The sequence below is a fragment of the Anthonomus grandis genome, chromosome 19 (assembly GCF_022605725.1).
Source record: "Anthonomus grandis grandis chromosome 19, icAntGran1.3, whole genome shotgun sequence".
Lineage (NCBI taxonomy): Eukaryota > Metazoa > Arthropoda > Insecta > Coleoptera > Curculionidae > Anthonomus > Anthonomus grandis.
Window position 1 is genome coordinate 2,847,747 of NC_065564.1, and position 18,142 is coordinate 2,865,888.

General features: G+C 35.8%; 1 protein-coding gene across 3 annotated transcripts in view; it reads right to left on the minus strand.

Annotated features, from left to right (window-relative positions):
• The window catches only part of LOC126747215 (rho guanine nucleotide exchange factor 18), a 33,631-nt gene that overhangs the window by 13,278 nt on the left and 2,211 nt on the right, over positions 1-18,142 (minus strand). For 2 of the 3 annotated variants that reach the window (XM_050455721.1, XM_050455723.1), the window contains exons 2-17: positions 13,214-13,278; positions 12,769-13,153; positions 12,603-12,708; positions 9,794-9,968; positions 9,575-9,735; positions 6,753-6,851; positions 6,436-6,502; positions 6,258-6,372; positions 6,119-6,198; positions 5,956-6,059; positions 2,632-2,685; positions 2,319-2,562; positions 2,050-2,260; positions 432-973; positions 216-373; positions 43-155 (exon numbers count right to left, since the gene is read on the minus strand). In XM_050455721.1, coding sequence (XP_050311678.1) covers positions 43-155; positions 216-373; positions 432-973; positions 2,050-2,260; positions 2,319-2,562; positions 2,632-2,685; positions 5,956-6,059; positions 6,119-6,198; positions 6,258-6,372; positions 6,436-6,502; positions 6,753-6,851; positions 9,575-9,735; positions 9,794-9,968; positions 12,603-12,708; positions 12,769-13,153; positions 13,214-13,278 — 2,679 coding nt within the window. The remainder of the gene's footprint in view (positions 1-42; positions 156-215; positions 374-431; positions 974-2,049; positions 2,261-2,318; positions 2,563-2,631; positions 2,686-5,955; positions 6,060-6,118; positions 6,199-6,257; positions 6,373-6,435; positions 6,503-6,752; positions 6,852-9,574; positions 9,736-9,793; positions 9,969-12,602; positions 12,709-12,768; positions 13,154-13,213; positions 13,279-18,142) is intronic. The other variant, XM_050455724.1, reaches the window with a different exon arrangement.

Sequence of the window (18,142 nt, forward strand, 5' to 3'; positions counted from 1 at the left end):
ATAATTTACAATCATTTCAATAAACGAACGACGATGACTCACCGAGTAAATTGCGCACTTGGTTCTGTTTGGCGTTGGACATCCCCCCTTGTCGGTCCTCACCGGTGAGGTTGGAGGGATCCTCCTCCTCCTCCGGACAAGCCTGCACCGCTTCCCTAAAATTTCCCGGGATTTAGACCATAAAAAAAGAGGGAAAACCGTCGGGGCTTGTTTACCTGATGGCCTTGATCCAGGTCTGTTTGTCTTTGGGTTTATGCACTTTAAGCTCGAACATTTCGGGCTCGGTGGGGTTCGAAGAAATCAAGTAGATCCCCCGGGACTCTTGGCCTGCTTTCTCCCTCACAAGCAGCTTCTGCAGCGAAACCACTCCAGCCTAAAGACAACGAGGACCAAGAAAAAGGTAACAGAACCGGCAAAATTGAATCTGTTACCTTATTGTCCGGGGTAAAAAACGAATATTTATTATTCGACTCCTGCAAGAAGAACAGGACGTCGGTGAGCACGATGACTAGCACCACTTGCATCTTGCCCCTGCCCTGCATCAGCATGGCCACCCCCTCGAACCTCAACGATCTGTTTCCTTGTAAAATATCCGATTTTTTAAACTTATGCCCGCGATGGATCGTGAACGATTTCGCGTCTATGCGATGGTAAATGTCCAACTTTCGATCCTCCTTCTCTTTTTCGGCCACCTGACCGTCAACCTCGTGCAATATCTCTTTGACCAGCGTCAAAGCCCTCTGCAAGATCTCCTGCTCTCGCTTATTATCTTTGCTGGTTTTTATTAGGGGTTCGATTAACAGGGGATATTTGGTGAGACGCTGCGTGACGAATAAAATACATTCGGGGATCCCCTTCTTTTTTAACAGGGGGTTGGTTTGACAGTGGCGCACGAACTCGTTGAATCGCGGATCTTGTTGCACGTAGTACTTGTAAATGTCGACTGCGTCGCGGTGTCTACTACAGAACTCACCTGAGAGGGAATTTAATTTACTTACTAGAGTTATTCAGAACCCAAAACCAAATAAGACCGAAATAAGAAATCGAGTGGAGTCAAATCGGGAGAACGTGCTGGCCCACAAAACCAACACATCCTTAAGAACTAAGGCTGAAATAAAAATTCCCGTGACGTCTTCAAATGTATGCTGATAGAAATTGCCGTAAGAGATGTGAGAAGAGAGTATTTAGCAGTAGCTCTGCGAAATATTGATATGCTATCGCGGCGAGACGTACGTCAACTCTAGTTGGGCGACTGTGTTTTGTGTCACCACACATCACGTGTTTTCATTTAATAATATTAATAAAAACGTTTATTAGTCACTCAAAAAAGAAAAAAAAGTACAGAGGTACACAGACAGGGAACAACGCTATGTTATTTCAATGTAAATAAGAATAGTATTCGTTACCTTTAAAAATATAATTTTGTACATACATTAAATCAATTATCTAAAAAACATAATTTAAAATTAAATTCCTCAAAGTCTTGTTTTATGGTTTTTGGAAATACAAATAAAATTAGAAATATTAAAAGTGTAATAAATGTTCATGTGGAGGGCTCTAAGCTTTCGGTTGTTAAATTTGGGCATTGTGATGGACAGTAAGTTGAGATTCAGGGAGCATGCTAAAAAAATTGTTCAAAAATCGTTTGCAGCTTTAAAACTCTTATATAGTAATAGAGATATTCTTAATTAAAGTCTTAAACGCAGCCTATGTGAGGCCATGGTGCTCTCTTATTTTAACTACTGTGATTATGTTTATGGTTTTTGCTTAATAAATAAAATAAATATGTTCATTTTAACATAAACATATGATATAATTATCCCTTAAAATAGTTGGATTTTTGGTTTGAAATTTCGTTTTCCTGTCAAAAAAACCGAAGGGTTCAGCTGGCAGCCCTGTTTATACCGGAAACCTATTAATACCTATTAAATATCCCATATCAAACTCCTTTTATCATAAATATTATCTTAGTGCTCATATATAATGCTTATTAATATCAGGCCTTTGTTCTTAAGGAGGTGTCGACGAAACTCGCCTCAACCCACTTACCATACGCAGACTTAAGTTTGACGGCGTAATCCTTAGAAAACAGCTCCAATAAAATGTCAGCGATCGAACTGACCACCGGGTTCTCCTTCTGACGCTGCCTGAGTTTAGACAAAAAGGCCAAATGTAAATCGGTCAGGTCGGCGAGCCTCGGGAACATCCGTTCCAAGTTCTGTCCCAAATTGAAGTACTTTTGAAGGCCCTCGACGAAAATCTAAGAAATTTACCGCCTTAAGAAGGAGAATTTCGGCCGAAGTAGTTGCGTAAAGTACCTTCTGCATCACCAGCAAGGTCATACAGTGGTGCTTCTCGGTCAAAATGAACTCGTAGATGTGCTCCTGTCGCTTCACCTCTTTCTCTTTTAGTTTGCGGGCGATCTCTTTGCCCACGTGGGGGGTCCACGAGTCCGGCTCTGGCTCGTGGAGTCTCAAGCTCAGATCCGGACAGAGATCGGAGGCCGTGACGGTCGTATCCGAGAGGAACTCGGATTGGACCAGTGCCACGTCATCACCGAAACTTTTTATTTTTTTTTAAAGAGAAAAAAAGTTATACGCCGTTGATTTTTTAAATCATTATGACACTTACTTGGTTCCCTCGTGATGGTGCGAGTCGCTATCCTTGTCGTCGCAAAGGATTTGACTGAAATAACGTCACATTTTGTTTAAGCTGGACTTTATATAGGGGCGGTTTTATATGGGAGGATTGATGGTATGGAACGAAAGAAAAACAGGAGCTGCTTTTTTAAAACAAAACAAAAAAAAAAGATGAGCTGCCTTACGTGCTGTACAAACAAGTAATAAATTAAGGGGGGCACAAAATAAAAGAGACTTGAAGAAAAAGGGTGTTTGGCGTCAAAAAGCTTGAAATAATGTTACCAACCAGCGTGCGAATCGTTGAGTCTCCTTGTCTAGAAGAAGTTTCTTTCAATGAAACCACTCAACGAATTCACAGAGAGCAAAAGAGAGAGACAGAGATGAGTAAACTTGAAAAAGAGAGAGAGAGAGAGTAAGAGCGAAAGAGCTATAAAGACAGGGTAGAGGGGAAACTTACTTTACTCCCAGTTTGGTGGCGACCCTGCGCCACGGTGAATAGCACAGCTGACTCCTCCTAAATTAAGGAGAATGGGGGGGTGGGCGGTAGAGGAATATATTTATTATTAGCCTCGCCCATATTTTTTTTCTTACGGACACATGACACACAAAAAAAAATCATTCCTGGCGCTTAAGTACACAACACAATAAAATACATTTAAAATAAACCGAAATAAAAGAAGCTAGAAGCTACGAAGCCGGACAGGAAAAAAGACAGATGGAAGAGGAAGTATACGTGTAAGGGGGTATATTATACAAGGTTGGTTTTAATATAGGGGGGGGCATTTTATTGTAATCAATACGTTTATGTACATCTAAGCCTAAATTTTAGCGCAGGTTCTTTTTTTTTATATTGAAATGGCGTTTCGTTCTAAAAGTATGAAAAGATGAGATTTAGTATCCCAGGGTCGGTCTTAAAGTGTATTAAAGGCCTTTTGAATTGTTATTGGTAGTTTTTAAATTAACTATCTAAGTACACAGTGACCCCCAAAAGCATTTTTTGTATGAAAAAAACCAAAATTCCCCAAAATTTTGACTTTTTTTTGGAGTAGGTACTTGGAACTTTCCAGATTATTATAATTAATGATTTTCTTATTGGTAGTTTTTAAATCAACTCTCTAAGTATATTAGAACAGATTTTGACCCCGAAAAGCAAAATTTTTCACATGAAAAAACCCAAAATTGCCCAAAATTTTGACTTTTTTTTGAAGTAGGTACTTGAAACATTCCAGATTCTTATAATTACCGATTTCCTTATTGGTAGTTTTTAAATCAACTCTCTAAGTATAATAGAACAGATTTTGACCCTGAAAAGCAAATTTTTTCACATGAAAAAACCCAAAATTGCCCAAAATTTTGACTTTTTTTTGAAGTAGGTACTTGAAACTTTCCAGATTATTATAATTAATGATTTCCTTATTGGTAGTTTTTAAATCAACTCTCTAAGTATATTAGAACAGATTTTGACCTCAAAAAGCAAAATTTTTCACTTGAAAAAACCCAAAATTGTCCAAAATTTTGACTTTTTTTAAAAGTAGGTGCTTGAAACTTTCCAGATTATTATAATTAATGATTTCCTTATTGGTAGTTTTTAAATCAACTCTCTAAGTATATTAGAACAGATTTTAACCCCGAAAAGCAAAATTTTTCACTTGAAAAAACCCAAAATTGCCCAAAATTTTCACTTTTTTTAGAAGTAGGTACTTGAAACTTTCCAGATTATTATAATTAATGATTTCCTTATTGGTAGTTTTTAAATCAACTCTCTAAGTATATTAGAACAGATTTTGACCCCGAAAAGCAAATTTTTTGACATAAAAAAACCAAAATTGCTCAAAATTTTGATTTTTTTTTTGAAGTAGGTACTTGAAACTTTCCGGAATATTATAATTAATGATTTTCTTACTGGTAGTTTTTAAATCAACTCTCTAAGTATATTAGAACAGAATTTGTCCCCCGAAAGCAAAATTTTTTGCATGAAAAAACCGAAAATTGCCCAAAATTTTGACTTTTTTTAGAAGTAGGTACTTGAAACTTTCCAGATTATTATAATTAAAGATTTTCTTACTGGTAGTTTTTAAATCGACTCCCTAAGTATATTAGAACAGATTTTGACCCCGAAAAGCAAATTTTTTCACATGAAAAAACCCAAAATTGCCCAAAATTTTGACTTTTTTTTGAAGTAGGTTCTTGAAACTTTTCAGATTATTATAATTAATGATTTCCTTACTGGTAGTTTTTAAATCAACTCTCTAAGTATATTAGAACAGAATTTGTCCCCCAAAAGCAAAATTTTTTGCATGAAAAAACCCAAAATTGGCCAAAATTTTTACTTTTTTTTGAAGTAGGTACTTGAAACTTTTCAGATTATTATAATTAATGATTTCCTTATTGGTAGTTTTTAAATCAACTCTCTAAGTATATTAGAACAGATTTGGACCCCGAAAAGTAAAATTTTTCACATGAAAAAACCCAAAATTGCCCAAAATTTTGACTTTTTTTAGAAGTAGGTACTTGAAACTTTCCAGCTTATTATAATTAATGATTCCCTTATTGGTAGTTTTTAAATCAACTCTCTAAGTATATTAGAACAGAATTTGTCCCCCAAAAGCAAAATTTTTTGCATGAAAAAACCCAAAATTGCCCAAAATTTTGACTTTTTTTTAAAGTAGGTACTTGAAACTTTCCAGATTGTTATAATTAATGATTTCCTTACTGGTAGTTTTTAAATCAACTCTCTAAGTATATTAGAACAGATTTTGACCCCGAAAACCAAATTTTTTCACATGAAAAAACCCAAAATTGCCCAAAATTTTGACTTTTTTTTCAAGTAGGTACTTGAAACTTTCCAGATTATTATAATTAATGATTTCCTTACTGGTAGTCTTTAAATCAACTCTCTAAGTACAGTAGAACACAATGTCTCCATCAAAACCAAGTTTTTCCAAGTGAAAAAGAACCAAATTCACTAAAATTCTGACCAATATTCCCAGCTATAGTATAGTTAAAATACTCCACCACAACAAAAACCATATAACCAAAAAATAAACCTTTTGGGCACCTTAATAACACTCAGACCCGACCCTGTACAACACTAAAACAAGTAGATTTTCGCAAGTATTTGATCTTACATGCCAATCGCCTAAAGTCTACAAAAAAAGTCTAAACTGAAAAACACAAATCTACACAAAAATTACATATTTATTAAGTTCTTTTTACAGAAATAATTCGACGCTTTTTATCTGTAACTAAACGGTTTGTTTTTAAAAAAAAGCGAGTCAACCTCAATATTTCGAGGTTGTAATTGAAATGCACGTACCTTGTCGAGCTGCTCATCGAGTTCGACACACCAGAACCGCGTTTTGACCCGCTGTTCTTCACTGAGGATAACGGAACGCCGAAACCGGTCAGTTTACTAGTACTCTAAAACATTTTAAAAAAACCCTTTTAGAGCGTGCTGCAGTAGTTTAATGGGCACTTACTTTAGCCCCTTTCATTTTTACATTGACACACTCCAGGATGTTGTCTTTGCAAGTGTTTTGGTGTACGGTGGTACCACATACTGGAAAAATTATAGTTTTATTATAAGTTGTTTATTTTTTTAAATTTTGGGGCTATTACATTCGCAGTACAACGCGGGTTTATTGCTTAAAGGTTTGGCACATACGTCACATACGTGTGAGGAACCGTAGCAGGCCGAGACCCACTGGTGACTGGAGAATTTTTTGGTTTTGTCCTAAAAAACGTAAAGGGAAGTTGAGTAATTCAGTTTTAAATGTTAAGGAACGGTGCTAGGTACCTTCTTTTTTCTGAAGAAGAGGCTGCCTCTTTTTCGCCTCTTTTCCGAATGCCGATCGTAGGGGATGCTAAATTGAGGTTGGGTTTATCTCAGTTTATGGGGTGTAAAATTATTAATCGTGACGTACAGAAAAAGTTAGTTTCATTCATTTACTACCGGGTCAATTTTAATTAATAAAACATCTTAGGAACTTTATTATAATCAATGGTTAGCAAGCCATGCAACAAAAACCCTGAGAGCCAGCAGCAAGACAACTGATTACTCTCTTTTGAGGACTACTGGCCCTCAAAGTAAAAAAAAAGGACTCGATTACTCACTCGTGCAGATGCTGCTGATAGTTGATGTCGTAGTGAGGGATGTTGGATGATCTGCTGCCCTCCTCTTCGGTTTCGCTCTCGGTTCCGCTGGGTCTCCCCCTATACAGCGAGCCAAGCATAACATGCACTACATTACTCTACAGGGTTATTTACAATATACGACATGGAATATTTTGGCTAAACTATAGAGTAAAAATGTTTTTTAAAAAAATGGGATTATTAGAGGCGTTCAGAAGTATCTTTTAAAATTATTTCTATAAAGTGCAGAAACATATCAAAGTTGTATTTATATAAATAGAACATCCTGTATATTATCTGATTTTTCGATTCTACATCGTAAATAAAGGTCGGTTTTATAAAGGTTTATCCAGCCTAAACATTACATGTGTAAATAAACATGTGTTGTCTTTTTTTTACCATGTTTGCACTGAGGAGTACTAAACTATTAAATTTTACATTTCATTTGTAAAAAAGTTACTGTTTTATACAGGACGTTGAAAAATTAGGTTTAAATTATTATTATACGGTTTTTACAAGGCAGTAAGTTGCTTAATTTACACTGTAGTTTAGCCAAAATATTCCGTGTCGTATGTGGTGAATAACCCTGTACAGGGTGATTGACGACCGATGGTACGTCAGCCGTATATGGAAAACGTAACGTAGTAAAAAAAAGTATTAATACAGGAAATTTATGACATTTTCATACCTAAATAATTTATAAAATAAAAATGTTTAAAATATTATTTTTAAAACGCGGCTACTTAAGTATAGCAATATGTTATACTAAATTAAAGATATTTTAACAGTCCATTAAAATACAAAATAAAGCATAGGGTGTTCCATTTAAAAAAAATCACTGTTCACCATTTTAGTAAATGAACGATTTTAATTTAATCTTCGACGACTCAGTATAATGCTGATTGAATCAGACTAAAGAAAGTTAATCAAGATAGAGAAATAAACAATTAGTTATCCCTTGGTTTTAAGCAAAAAACACGCAAATTTTTTTTTTCGAAAACCGCCTAAGATATGTACAGTATTGTGCATAAATATAGCAACAAGCGATGTTTTCAAAAATATTATTTGCTCCTTCATTTATTCCATATTATTTCTTTACTTTTAAGTACACGCCTCTTTATTATTTATAAATATACCGAGATACTATAAGAATGCCAATGCAGAGTAAGGAACTTCATGTTTTGTTTATTTAGACAATGTGCATAAATATAGCAAAATTCTTGTTTCGCATTTATTTTATCAGTTAAATATCGATTTCCCTGCTGTAAAGTTGTTATTTTTGAATCTCAGAATTAACTTAAAATGGGTCGCTCAAAAACCGTCTCTGGTGATGTAAGAAAAATTATTGTGGAGCATTACGAAAATGGTGTTAGGCAGAGTGACAATCGTATCCAGAGTTTGCAAAAAATTTCGCCTTTCTGGAACAGCTGCAACGGCGCCCCAGAATTCCCGGTAGACCCAGAAAAACAAATTTGAGGATGGATAGGCAGCTGCTACGAATTTCCAAAGAAAATCCTTTTTTGTCTTCTTCCCAAATTTTGGCAAAATTAAAAGAGGGTGAAGAAGTAAACCTTAGTTCCAGTACCGTAAGGAGAAGATTACTTGATGCCAACTTACCTACAACTACCAAAGAAGAACGTCAAGGCTCGTTTTCACTTTGCCCAATCTCATGTCCACTGGTCTATAGCTGATTGGAAGAAAGTCGTATTTAGTGATGAATCTAAATATAATTTATTCAGGACTGATGAAGTGATATACGTCAGACCCCTCCAGAGAACAGAGTGGGCAAAATGGATCGTTTTATGTACAAAGACATTCTTCAAACACATTTAGTGCCATATATGGATGAAGTCATGCCAGTAACAGCCATATTTCAGCACGACAACGATCCAAAACATGCGTCTCAATTTGTTAAGAGGTGGCTATCCGATGAAAAAATAAATGTAATGGTCTGGCCATCTCAATCGCCAGACCTAAACCCTATAGAGAATTTATGGCATTACATTGACACCAAAAGCAGGCACCTAACATGCTCTAATACAAATATTCTCTTTGAAATAGTGGAAAAGGCTCGGAAAGAAGTGAACAATGACTATATAATGAAATTAATTGAGTCCATGCCAAGACGATGTGCAGATGTTATAAAGGAGAAGGGGTACTACACGAGATATTGAATTGATTTTAATTTAGTTGGGTTATATTTTTTTAGAATCAAAACTATTTTTTGTTGCTATATTTTTGAATAATAAATTTGCATAAAATAATTTGGTGTTTTATTTATTATGATACAAAAAACAGGCTCTAACTATTAACTATTCTTGTAAATAATATAAATAAACCTTACTTATAAAATAGATTATAAAAGATATATAACAGGAAAGTTCAATGTTGCTATCTTTTTGCACAATACTGTAGGTATAGAGAAGTATGATAAAAAATACTGAAAATGCAGCAGAGAATCAAAATATTTCAAAACATATAGGGTGTTTTATTTAAAAAATCGAAGGTGTTGCCATTTTTCTATATAAGCAGTTTTGAAGATAATTTAAACCGATAAAGCATTGTCTGTTACCACGGTTATCAAATTTTCAGAACAATACTACGTTCCGTTTTCTATATACAGCTAACGTACCATCGGTCGTCAATCACCCTGTATATTCGGGGCCAAATGGCGAGGGTGAAAACGCGGCAACGAAAAAAATGCGTTTTCGCCCCCATTTAAAGCGGGTGTGAAAATCGAAAAAAAATCTGTGCGTCAACTTTCAAAAAAAAAATATTTGAAAACGAAACAGAAAAATATTTACATGGGTAAAGTGGGTTGGGCGCCCCCCAAAGCGGGCTCCGGGGCCAAGTCCCTCACGGCGATAATCGACGGGGTGGAGATCGACTTTTGCAACGGTAACCTGGCCGGTAGGAGGCGCATCTGTTCCGCTTCCCGTTTCGCTTTTAATTTATTGAAATCGTTCTAAAAGACAAAAAAATCGTCTTAAAACCCCTCGAAATCGGGGGGTTTTTTCCCCCACCTGTAGGTCAGCCTCGTTAAGCGAATGGGTGCTGGCGCCCCCCGTGGCCGTCCTGGTGCGGTGGCGGATTATCAACGGGGCCGCGTCCGGCCCCAATAACCTTACGGTACTACCGTCCACGTTGTCTATCAGTGAGGACTCGTCCGCCTCGGATTCCATCGAGCTTAAGGAGATGCTTTAGGGTCGAATTGAGAAAAGTGACGTTATTTTTGACGTGACATGTTCAAAAAATGCTACCCTACCACTTTTATTCAAGACTCGAAAGGATTGGAGTAAAGGTTTGTCGAATAGAGAGCACGAAATTGTGATATCATCCAAAAAATGATAGGACCAATTAATTTCGAAACAATATCTATGAAAGGTAATGACTTTACTTAAACACATTTTTTGAAGTATTTTGTGTAGATAATAGCGAAAATATTTCCTTGTAGGTCAAAATAATCATCCATTACTCTCAAAGAGACTTAAGTATATGACCAAAACGCGTAACCTTTAATAGACGCTGATTTATGAGACTTGGACTTTGAGTTTACTTTTTTTCCCTCCTTTCGTTTCCTTGTAGGTGACTTGGGAAAATATTCAACAAAAACGTTTATTTGAATATGAAAAAATACGCGAAATAATTCTAGCCATAGCTGAAAAATTTCCTAAAAGAATTTTTTAATTATTTCCAGGTAGTTGAATGAATTCAATTATGTCACAGTGAACCAAGAGAGTAATTGACTCAACTGCCTGGAAGAATATTTTAATTTCTTCGAGGCACCTTAGTGGATTCAATCATTTCTCAACGAGCAAAGAGTGTAATTGGTTCAACTGCCTGGACGAATATTTTGAGTACTTTCAAGCAGTCGAATAAATTCAATAATTTTTCAATGAATACAGGAGAACTTCTTCCTAGCAGTTAAGTGCATTTAATCAATTAACGGTGATCGTATAAATGTCCGAATATTTTTCCAAATAAACGGTTTTGTTGAATATTTTTTTCAAGCAACTGACAAAGGGAACATTTTCAATTATATCATCCGACTGCAATAAATTGTAAAAGTGGTAGATAGACTGTAAATAAAAATTATCTCTTGTATGTGAGTTGGAAAAATGATGTTGAGCTTAAGGAGATGCTTGAGGGTCGAATCGCAAAAAGTGACGTTATTTTTGACGGGAAATATTCAAAAAATGCTACCCTACAACTTTATTTAAGACTCAAGGGGATTGAAGCAAAGCTTTTCGAGAATATCCCAGACAGCCCACATCCTCCAACGGAGTATCGGTACAAACTATAAATCGACATGTCCATATATGTCCAAATATGTGGTGAGATTGTGTAAAGACCTTTTGGGCACACTCTCTATATAGAGTGCTTCCATTTCAAAACGAACCACCCATAATAACTTCTTACAAAAATACGTTAATTTAGATATACAGGGGGATGTTTAATTTTATATTTGACAAAGTTCTGTCAATCACCTCCAGCTAACCCCACTTTGATTGAACAGTCCCAAAAAAAAATTAAATCGGTTGACAGACCAGTGAGCGAATATTTTATATTTTTAGATCATACTTTGGTATATCAAATGGCTATCCTATAATGTGATACATCACTTTAAATCGCATACAATCTATCACCCAACGGTGTAAAAAAAATTTAAGTTTATAGACTTATAAACAGCGAAGGTGTAAAAAAATTGGCGCAAGTGTTTGTCCGCTAAAACCTCCACACTCGTGAATAATTCGATCCTAATATTTTCAGGTGGAGTTTTATTAACTTTGCTTTTAAAATAAACTCAAAGGAAAAAAATCTAGTGGAGTTAAGTCGGGCGACCTTGCGGGCCACTCAATTGCACCGCCAATCCGCATCACTGGAAACTGATCTTCAAAGTTATGAACAGTTTATTATTAAATCTATTACCATATATTTTTAATGGTCAATCGCTTCAACTTGCATCAAAGTTTAAGTTAATAAAATGTCTTTTACTACCACACATTTTTGCTTACCATTCGCTTATACGTCAACCGATTTTGTTTTTTATTTCAGTTTGGTTAGATAGGAGATTGTATGCATTTTAAAATGATGTATCACACTTAGGGTAGCCATTTGAAATACAAAAGTTTGAGGTCGATAAAATACCCATTATTTACAATGATGTGACACACGATAGGAGTTCCTATTCGGCATATCAAAGTGAAGTTATCTGGAGGTGATTGACAGAACTTTGGTCAAATATAAAATTAAACGTCCCTCTGTATATCTAAACTGACGTGCATTCTTTAAGTTTTTTTAAAGAAGTTATTAAGGATGGTTTGTTTTGAAAGGAAAGCACTGTAAATCCCTTTGCATTGACAAATTATACGTCCAGTGCACAATTTATTCAATGGTCATAATATGACGGTCTACTTTTGTGAAATTTGCATCACCCTATGGAAATTCGTTGGATTTTTTTGAAGAAATTAACGAATTTCCGTTGGAAAAAGATAAGCTTTGAATGCCCTAGGACACATGTGTCTTGTCTGGGATGTTAAGATCAGATTCTCAATTTGTGGTTTTTGTAAACTTAAATAAAATGTTAACGACTTTTATTTAAGACTGAAGGGGGATTGGAGTGAAGCTTTTCGTGAATATATTATGTCATTTTTGCCTATACAAATGCCAATAATAAAGGCACAAAGCGACCGCCGACGAAACATAATTACGCGGCCAATATTACATCCCCGCACAAACACAACAGAATAGATAATTAAACTGCCATTAATAATCATCTCCTTGTTGCTTCCGCGCCGAGTTAAACAATAAATCAATCAAACCCCTTTTTACCTTCTTTGCCGGCCGTGTTTCATCTTGCCGGTGTTCGACAAATCCTCCAGGGCGGTCCAGGACTTCCTCCTCTGCGGCTCGGGCTGAGTCAACCAGTCGTGCGCCCCTAAAAGCCCCAATTAACCAAAAAAACCACAAAAAAACCCTTAACCCTCAAAGAACGTACCGCTCCCCTTACGACTGTGAGGCTGATGCAACGGCGAGGACCCCAAAGAGCCCCCGAAAGCCTCCGGTTCCTGTGCCCCTGCCTCGTTTAGAGCGGGACAACTCGCACTCAGCCTCGCCATCTGAGCCAATAGCGGATTGAGTGCGAGCGCCGCAAACTCGCGAGACGTTTGCGCAGGCGTTGCCGAGGCATTTCGCATTAGTTGCACGGACTCGTGGAGCTCCCGCACCTGCTGAAGACTGTCCTCGAGGACGGCGTAGGTGCGGGGCGCCGCAGCTGGCGAATGGGGTGTGACGCTGATGGTGGGCAAAGGGCCCGAGGGTGGCCGGGGGGTGGTAGTCGTTGGTAACATGGCGGGGTGAGTACCCTCGCCCTGTTGGTAAGTCTGAAATGTTCAGTGTTGTTTTTTTCAAATGTGGGTTTTATTGGTGGGTGAGGGTTGTACCTGGTGGTAGTCGGTGACGATGTCTTCGTCACTGTCTGGCTCACCACCGCTGCCACCACATTCATCTATAAAAGAAGTGAGAGCCACTGAGAAATTTAATTCGGTTTATTGATGCCAATATACATACAACGCATTTACATAAGTCAAATCAGGTAAAACATAAAATGGATAATAGATAATTAACTCGAAGTTTGATTCTATAAAATTGCAGCATTAGCGTAAAAAACATACAGGAACAGAAACAAAGAACACTATTAAGAGCTGGCAAACTATCACAACAAGGAAGCACCAAGATATTCCTCTTGGTTCTTTGATTTTTATTATTATGCTCCCATTCCCTTATTTCTGCTCGTAGACCCTCATAACCCGGTATTTTCGGGATTTTTAGGTTAAGAACAAGACGTTGGTGTTGTTAGTTCGAAATCGAAAAAAAAAAATACGGGGGGAGGTACCCAAAAAATGAAAAATTTCAAACTTTGAAATTCGATATCTCTGCTCCCACTGGCTGTATCACGATAATTCCAACGGTTTTCTCTTAGTTTCATCTGTAGAAATCGATTGAGACTATCCACAAGGTCGTAGCTCTTTTATTTGCTGAGATCTGGCAATTTTGGAGGCCACCACCAATAACCCGGTATTTTCGAGATTGTTAGGATGAGAACAAGACGTTCATCTGTAGAAATCGAATGAGACTATCCGCAAGGTTCCCTGCGGTGATATTAAATCAGAGGTCCATTTTAATGTTTTTAAAAATAAGGTAAAAAGACGCTTAATTAAATTAGAACCATAGAGAGTTTTTGGACTGTATAGCCTTGAATTCTTTACCAATTTTTCACTGCTTTACGGAATTGAGTTATTTTTAAGCACAAAGCCAATTAGCGTAACAAATCTGGAAAATCTGAAACAACAACCGGTTTTCATTTTTCGGGGAAAACTACGCAACCGTACGACGTCCCGGCGATATTTTATTTAATTTTCGAAATTAAAACGCGTGACTATTGAAATTAAATAAATATCCGATCGGTTTCAGTTCAAAAATTGTTTTTTACCCTCCATAATAGGGAGAGTTTTCAATTAAAATCGGCTTATCTCACCTGAATATTCGGAAAGTCGTGCAATTGAAAAGCTTATCCAGAAGGGAAACCTACGAAGCGAACATTCGGAAAATGCATTTTAGTATTATATAAAAATTTTTATATGGGGGGGCTTTGCTATATGGAAATCCGTTGCAAAAAGCTCGTTAAAACCCTCTTGATTGCATTGGACCTTGATTGAAATGTAAATTTTATCGACTGTTTTACGATCAGCCAACAGGATGATATAGGCATGTTTTCTGGATCAAAGTCAAGTGTAAATTCAGTTTTTTATGGCTCAGGTATAGTTTTTAAGAATTCGGTTGCTATTACATTCATTCAACTTTTACGTAAGAAGCCACTCAATACTCAGCAAACCGAAAAATGTAAAATGATTAAGTATTTGTCACTTTATTTCATATTTGTTTGGTTGTCTTTTAGATAAAGGGAGTTCTTGCATCTTTTTCAAGTTGACAGATTACAACTTCAAGTTAATTCGCATGCAGTCAATTCATATTTATGTAGTTTTAATGGAAGCACTATTTTAAGTTCTGGAATAGTGACTATTAGGATTAGAATAGGTGCGGCTAAAGCTGAACTAGGCGCAATAGTGGTGGAAAATGATAATTTGATACATGACTGCATTATAGGCCGTGACTTTTTAACTTTACCTAATATTTTAATGTATAAAGTAGGTTCAAGTTTATTTATTCGCCATCAGTTACCAAGTTTCAATGAGAACAATTTATTTAGCTACGAATTCGTATGTAAAAAATGAGTTTAATATTTTATTAGAGCAATATAGTGATTGTGTAGGAACATCTATGAAGAATTTAGGCAAAACAGATCAAAAAAACACAGGGGCACATCGAATGTGTATAGATTACAGACGCTTAAATGCCATTACAATTAAAGACAAGTTTCCTTTGCCATTAATCGAAGATCATAATTTTTTAGTGCTTTAGCGTCTGGGTTTTATCAGGTTTCCGATGGATAAAAATTCTGTATTAAAAACGGTATTTGTTAGTCCAGATTCACCTGCAGTTTTTCAAAGGTAAATGAGTACTGTAGGTACTAGGGAGCCTTAAGCCTCCATATATTGATGATATTATCATTCCTTAAAAAACTGTAGGATTAAAAAATATTCAGTTGGTATTGGAATGCTTACGTAAATACAATCTTACTCTAAACTTACAGAAATGTTCGTCTTTACGATCAAAAATTGTGAACAACTTGGGTCGTGTTTGTTAATTTCTTGGTTTAGCTGGGTACTTTCATAAAGTTTTCTAAGGACTTTTAAAAATTAAATTGGACGTGGACAACAGAACAACAAACATCTTTCGAAACAGTAAAAAGAATAATTTTATCTATTTTTAATATCGGTTTTGATCGGATGTGGAGTTTTTAGTTTAAGCTTGACTTTAGAACTAATAAAAGATAAAAAAAGGAAGTGTATTCTTACAGAAAGCCTTATAACAAAAAAGGCCTATCGAGGGGGTGTGCTCTTGACCCACTTCCGCCCTTTTTAACTTAAGTCTTCAAAGACGTCGCGACGCTAAAAAAAGACCGTAAAATAACAAACTATCGATTTCGATGATGGTATTTATGTGGAACTAAAATACTACCAATTGACGGTTTTATCTGCCCACGTGCGTTAGCTAAGAATGATTAATAAAATTGAGCTAAAATCATTATCGCCCGAAGTTTATAGTGTGGAAAATAAACAACAGGTAGAGTTCGTGTAAACGATTGCTCATCCGACTAATCTACGCTCGTTTATCATTACACAGGATTCATATACAGGGTGTCTCTTTTCAACTGGTCAGAAATGCTACAGTATATACAGGAAACATGAAAATGTAGTTTGAGATTGCAAAATACAGTGTTTTAAAATTTTCCAAAAAAATCGTAATAATTATGTTTATGTTTTAAAATTCGATGGTTTTTCTTTAGAGATTGATCGAATAGTTGCAGGGAGGTGCTCGGTAAGTTATGCTATAGAGCATTAAATTCTGGCATGTATTTAAATTGAGCCCAATTTAGTTAGACCAGTTAGACCAGTAAGTTAGTGTCAACAGTTCGTTGTGCCAAAAACACCGTGCACCGAGTACTACAAAGCCATAATCTTCATTAAAACACATCAGAAGGTTTCAGAAATTTCTCATTAATGTTTGGGCATGTATCTGCCATCATATTACCTTGACGGTAATAGTTACTTACTTACTACTAGTACTTTTGCTTAAGAGCTTTTCTAGATCAGACCCACAACAACAGGTGGACTGGTAGAGGTGGGCCAGTCCTTTGGCCAACCAGGTCACCTAATCTGACACCTCGTAGACTTTTTTGTCTGGGGCGCCATAGAACAACTTATCTATGCAACACCTGTAACCACCAGAGAAGACCTAGTTGCTAGAGTCGTAGAGGCTGCGGACTTTCTGATCTGAGAAACGATCCAAGGTTCCTTGCTACGGAAATCTTGGGTCGGCAGGTGCAGAAGATGTGTGAGGACACTTTGAGCATTTGGTTTGAATTAAAAAAAAAAAACCATTTTTTTTGAAAAATTTCAACACCCTCAACTACTTCTTTATGGTTCCTGTATATACTCTAGCATTTTTGACCATTTTATATATAAGGTTTGTTAAATTATCATTAGGAAGCATTATGGAAGTTATGGTATAGTCCTAGTTTTGTTGTAGCAGAAGTAAATTGCATGCTACAAAGGCAAAACTACAAAAGCCACTTTGGGGTCACCATAATTTATAAAATTCAAGTTAGCAGTTCCCAGTGGATCTTCCTATATAATCTATACTGTTATAAATAGAAACGAATCCGTGTGAAAAATCATCATTACAATAACCTAAGAATTAATTAGAGTATTATTTTAATAGTACATTTAGTGAGAGAAATGTTTTTATTGTATTAATAAAGAAATTGCTTGGATGTACCTACTGAACTAAAAAACAAACAATATAGAAAGTAAACAGAACTGCAAAACAATATATTATAGGCAAGCAAATTTATTCATAAATAAAGGTCAGGGGCCAAGCCACCTCCGCGATATTCTCAAAAAGCTCTTTATTTATTTATTTATAATGCATCAACAGTAAAAAGGCCAATAACTAATATAACAATTTTAATAGTACTAAAAATTTGAGTAGAAGTAAATACTATTAAAAGCAAGTCATATACCTACACAGCCAAAACGACCCAATTATCTAACAAAAAAAATAGATGAATAATACAAACTATACCTCCAAAGCTTACATCTGGGAATCAAACAATCTGTGATTTACAAGTTTTATGAATCTATATGAGCTAATTAAATCCCAAGTATAAGTCACTGGCATAAATATTAAAAAAGTTGCACATTCTATTGTGAACCTTAAAAATGTTTGTCCTGGGAAAATCCTTAAAAAAAGCATGGAAAGTATTTCTGGAGAACTAAATTTATTGGTTACAATTTTGTACATATAAAAGACAAATGTTGGTGTGATGATTTTTCAAAAAAAGCCTATGAAGCTCCTGCAATAATAACAATAAGTGATCATAGCCTTAAATCGGATAATAACCGTGCTTAGGAATTAACACTAAAATAGAATATGGGTTATAATACCCAGCATGCCTCTTATATTAGCTTGCCAATCCCTAGGTCTAAACAAGTAAAAAAATCAGTGGTAATACAATGAAAAGAAAATGTTCAATCATCTACCCTTATGCCAAAGTAACAACAGCTTGGCATTTAGGCGCTCTACAATCTTTCAAATTTAATGTTACTATCTTTATTTCAGTGTACTCATGTATTTTTTTTAGTATCACACTATAATATTATTGTTTTATGGAACTAAACATTTTTTAC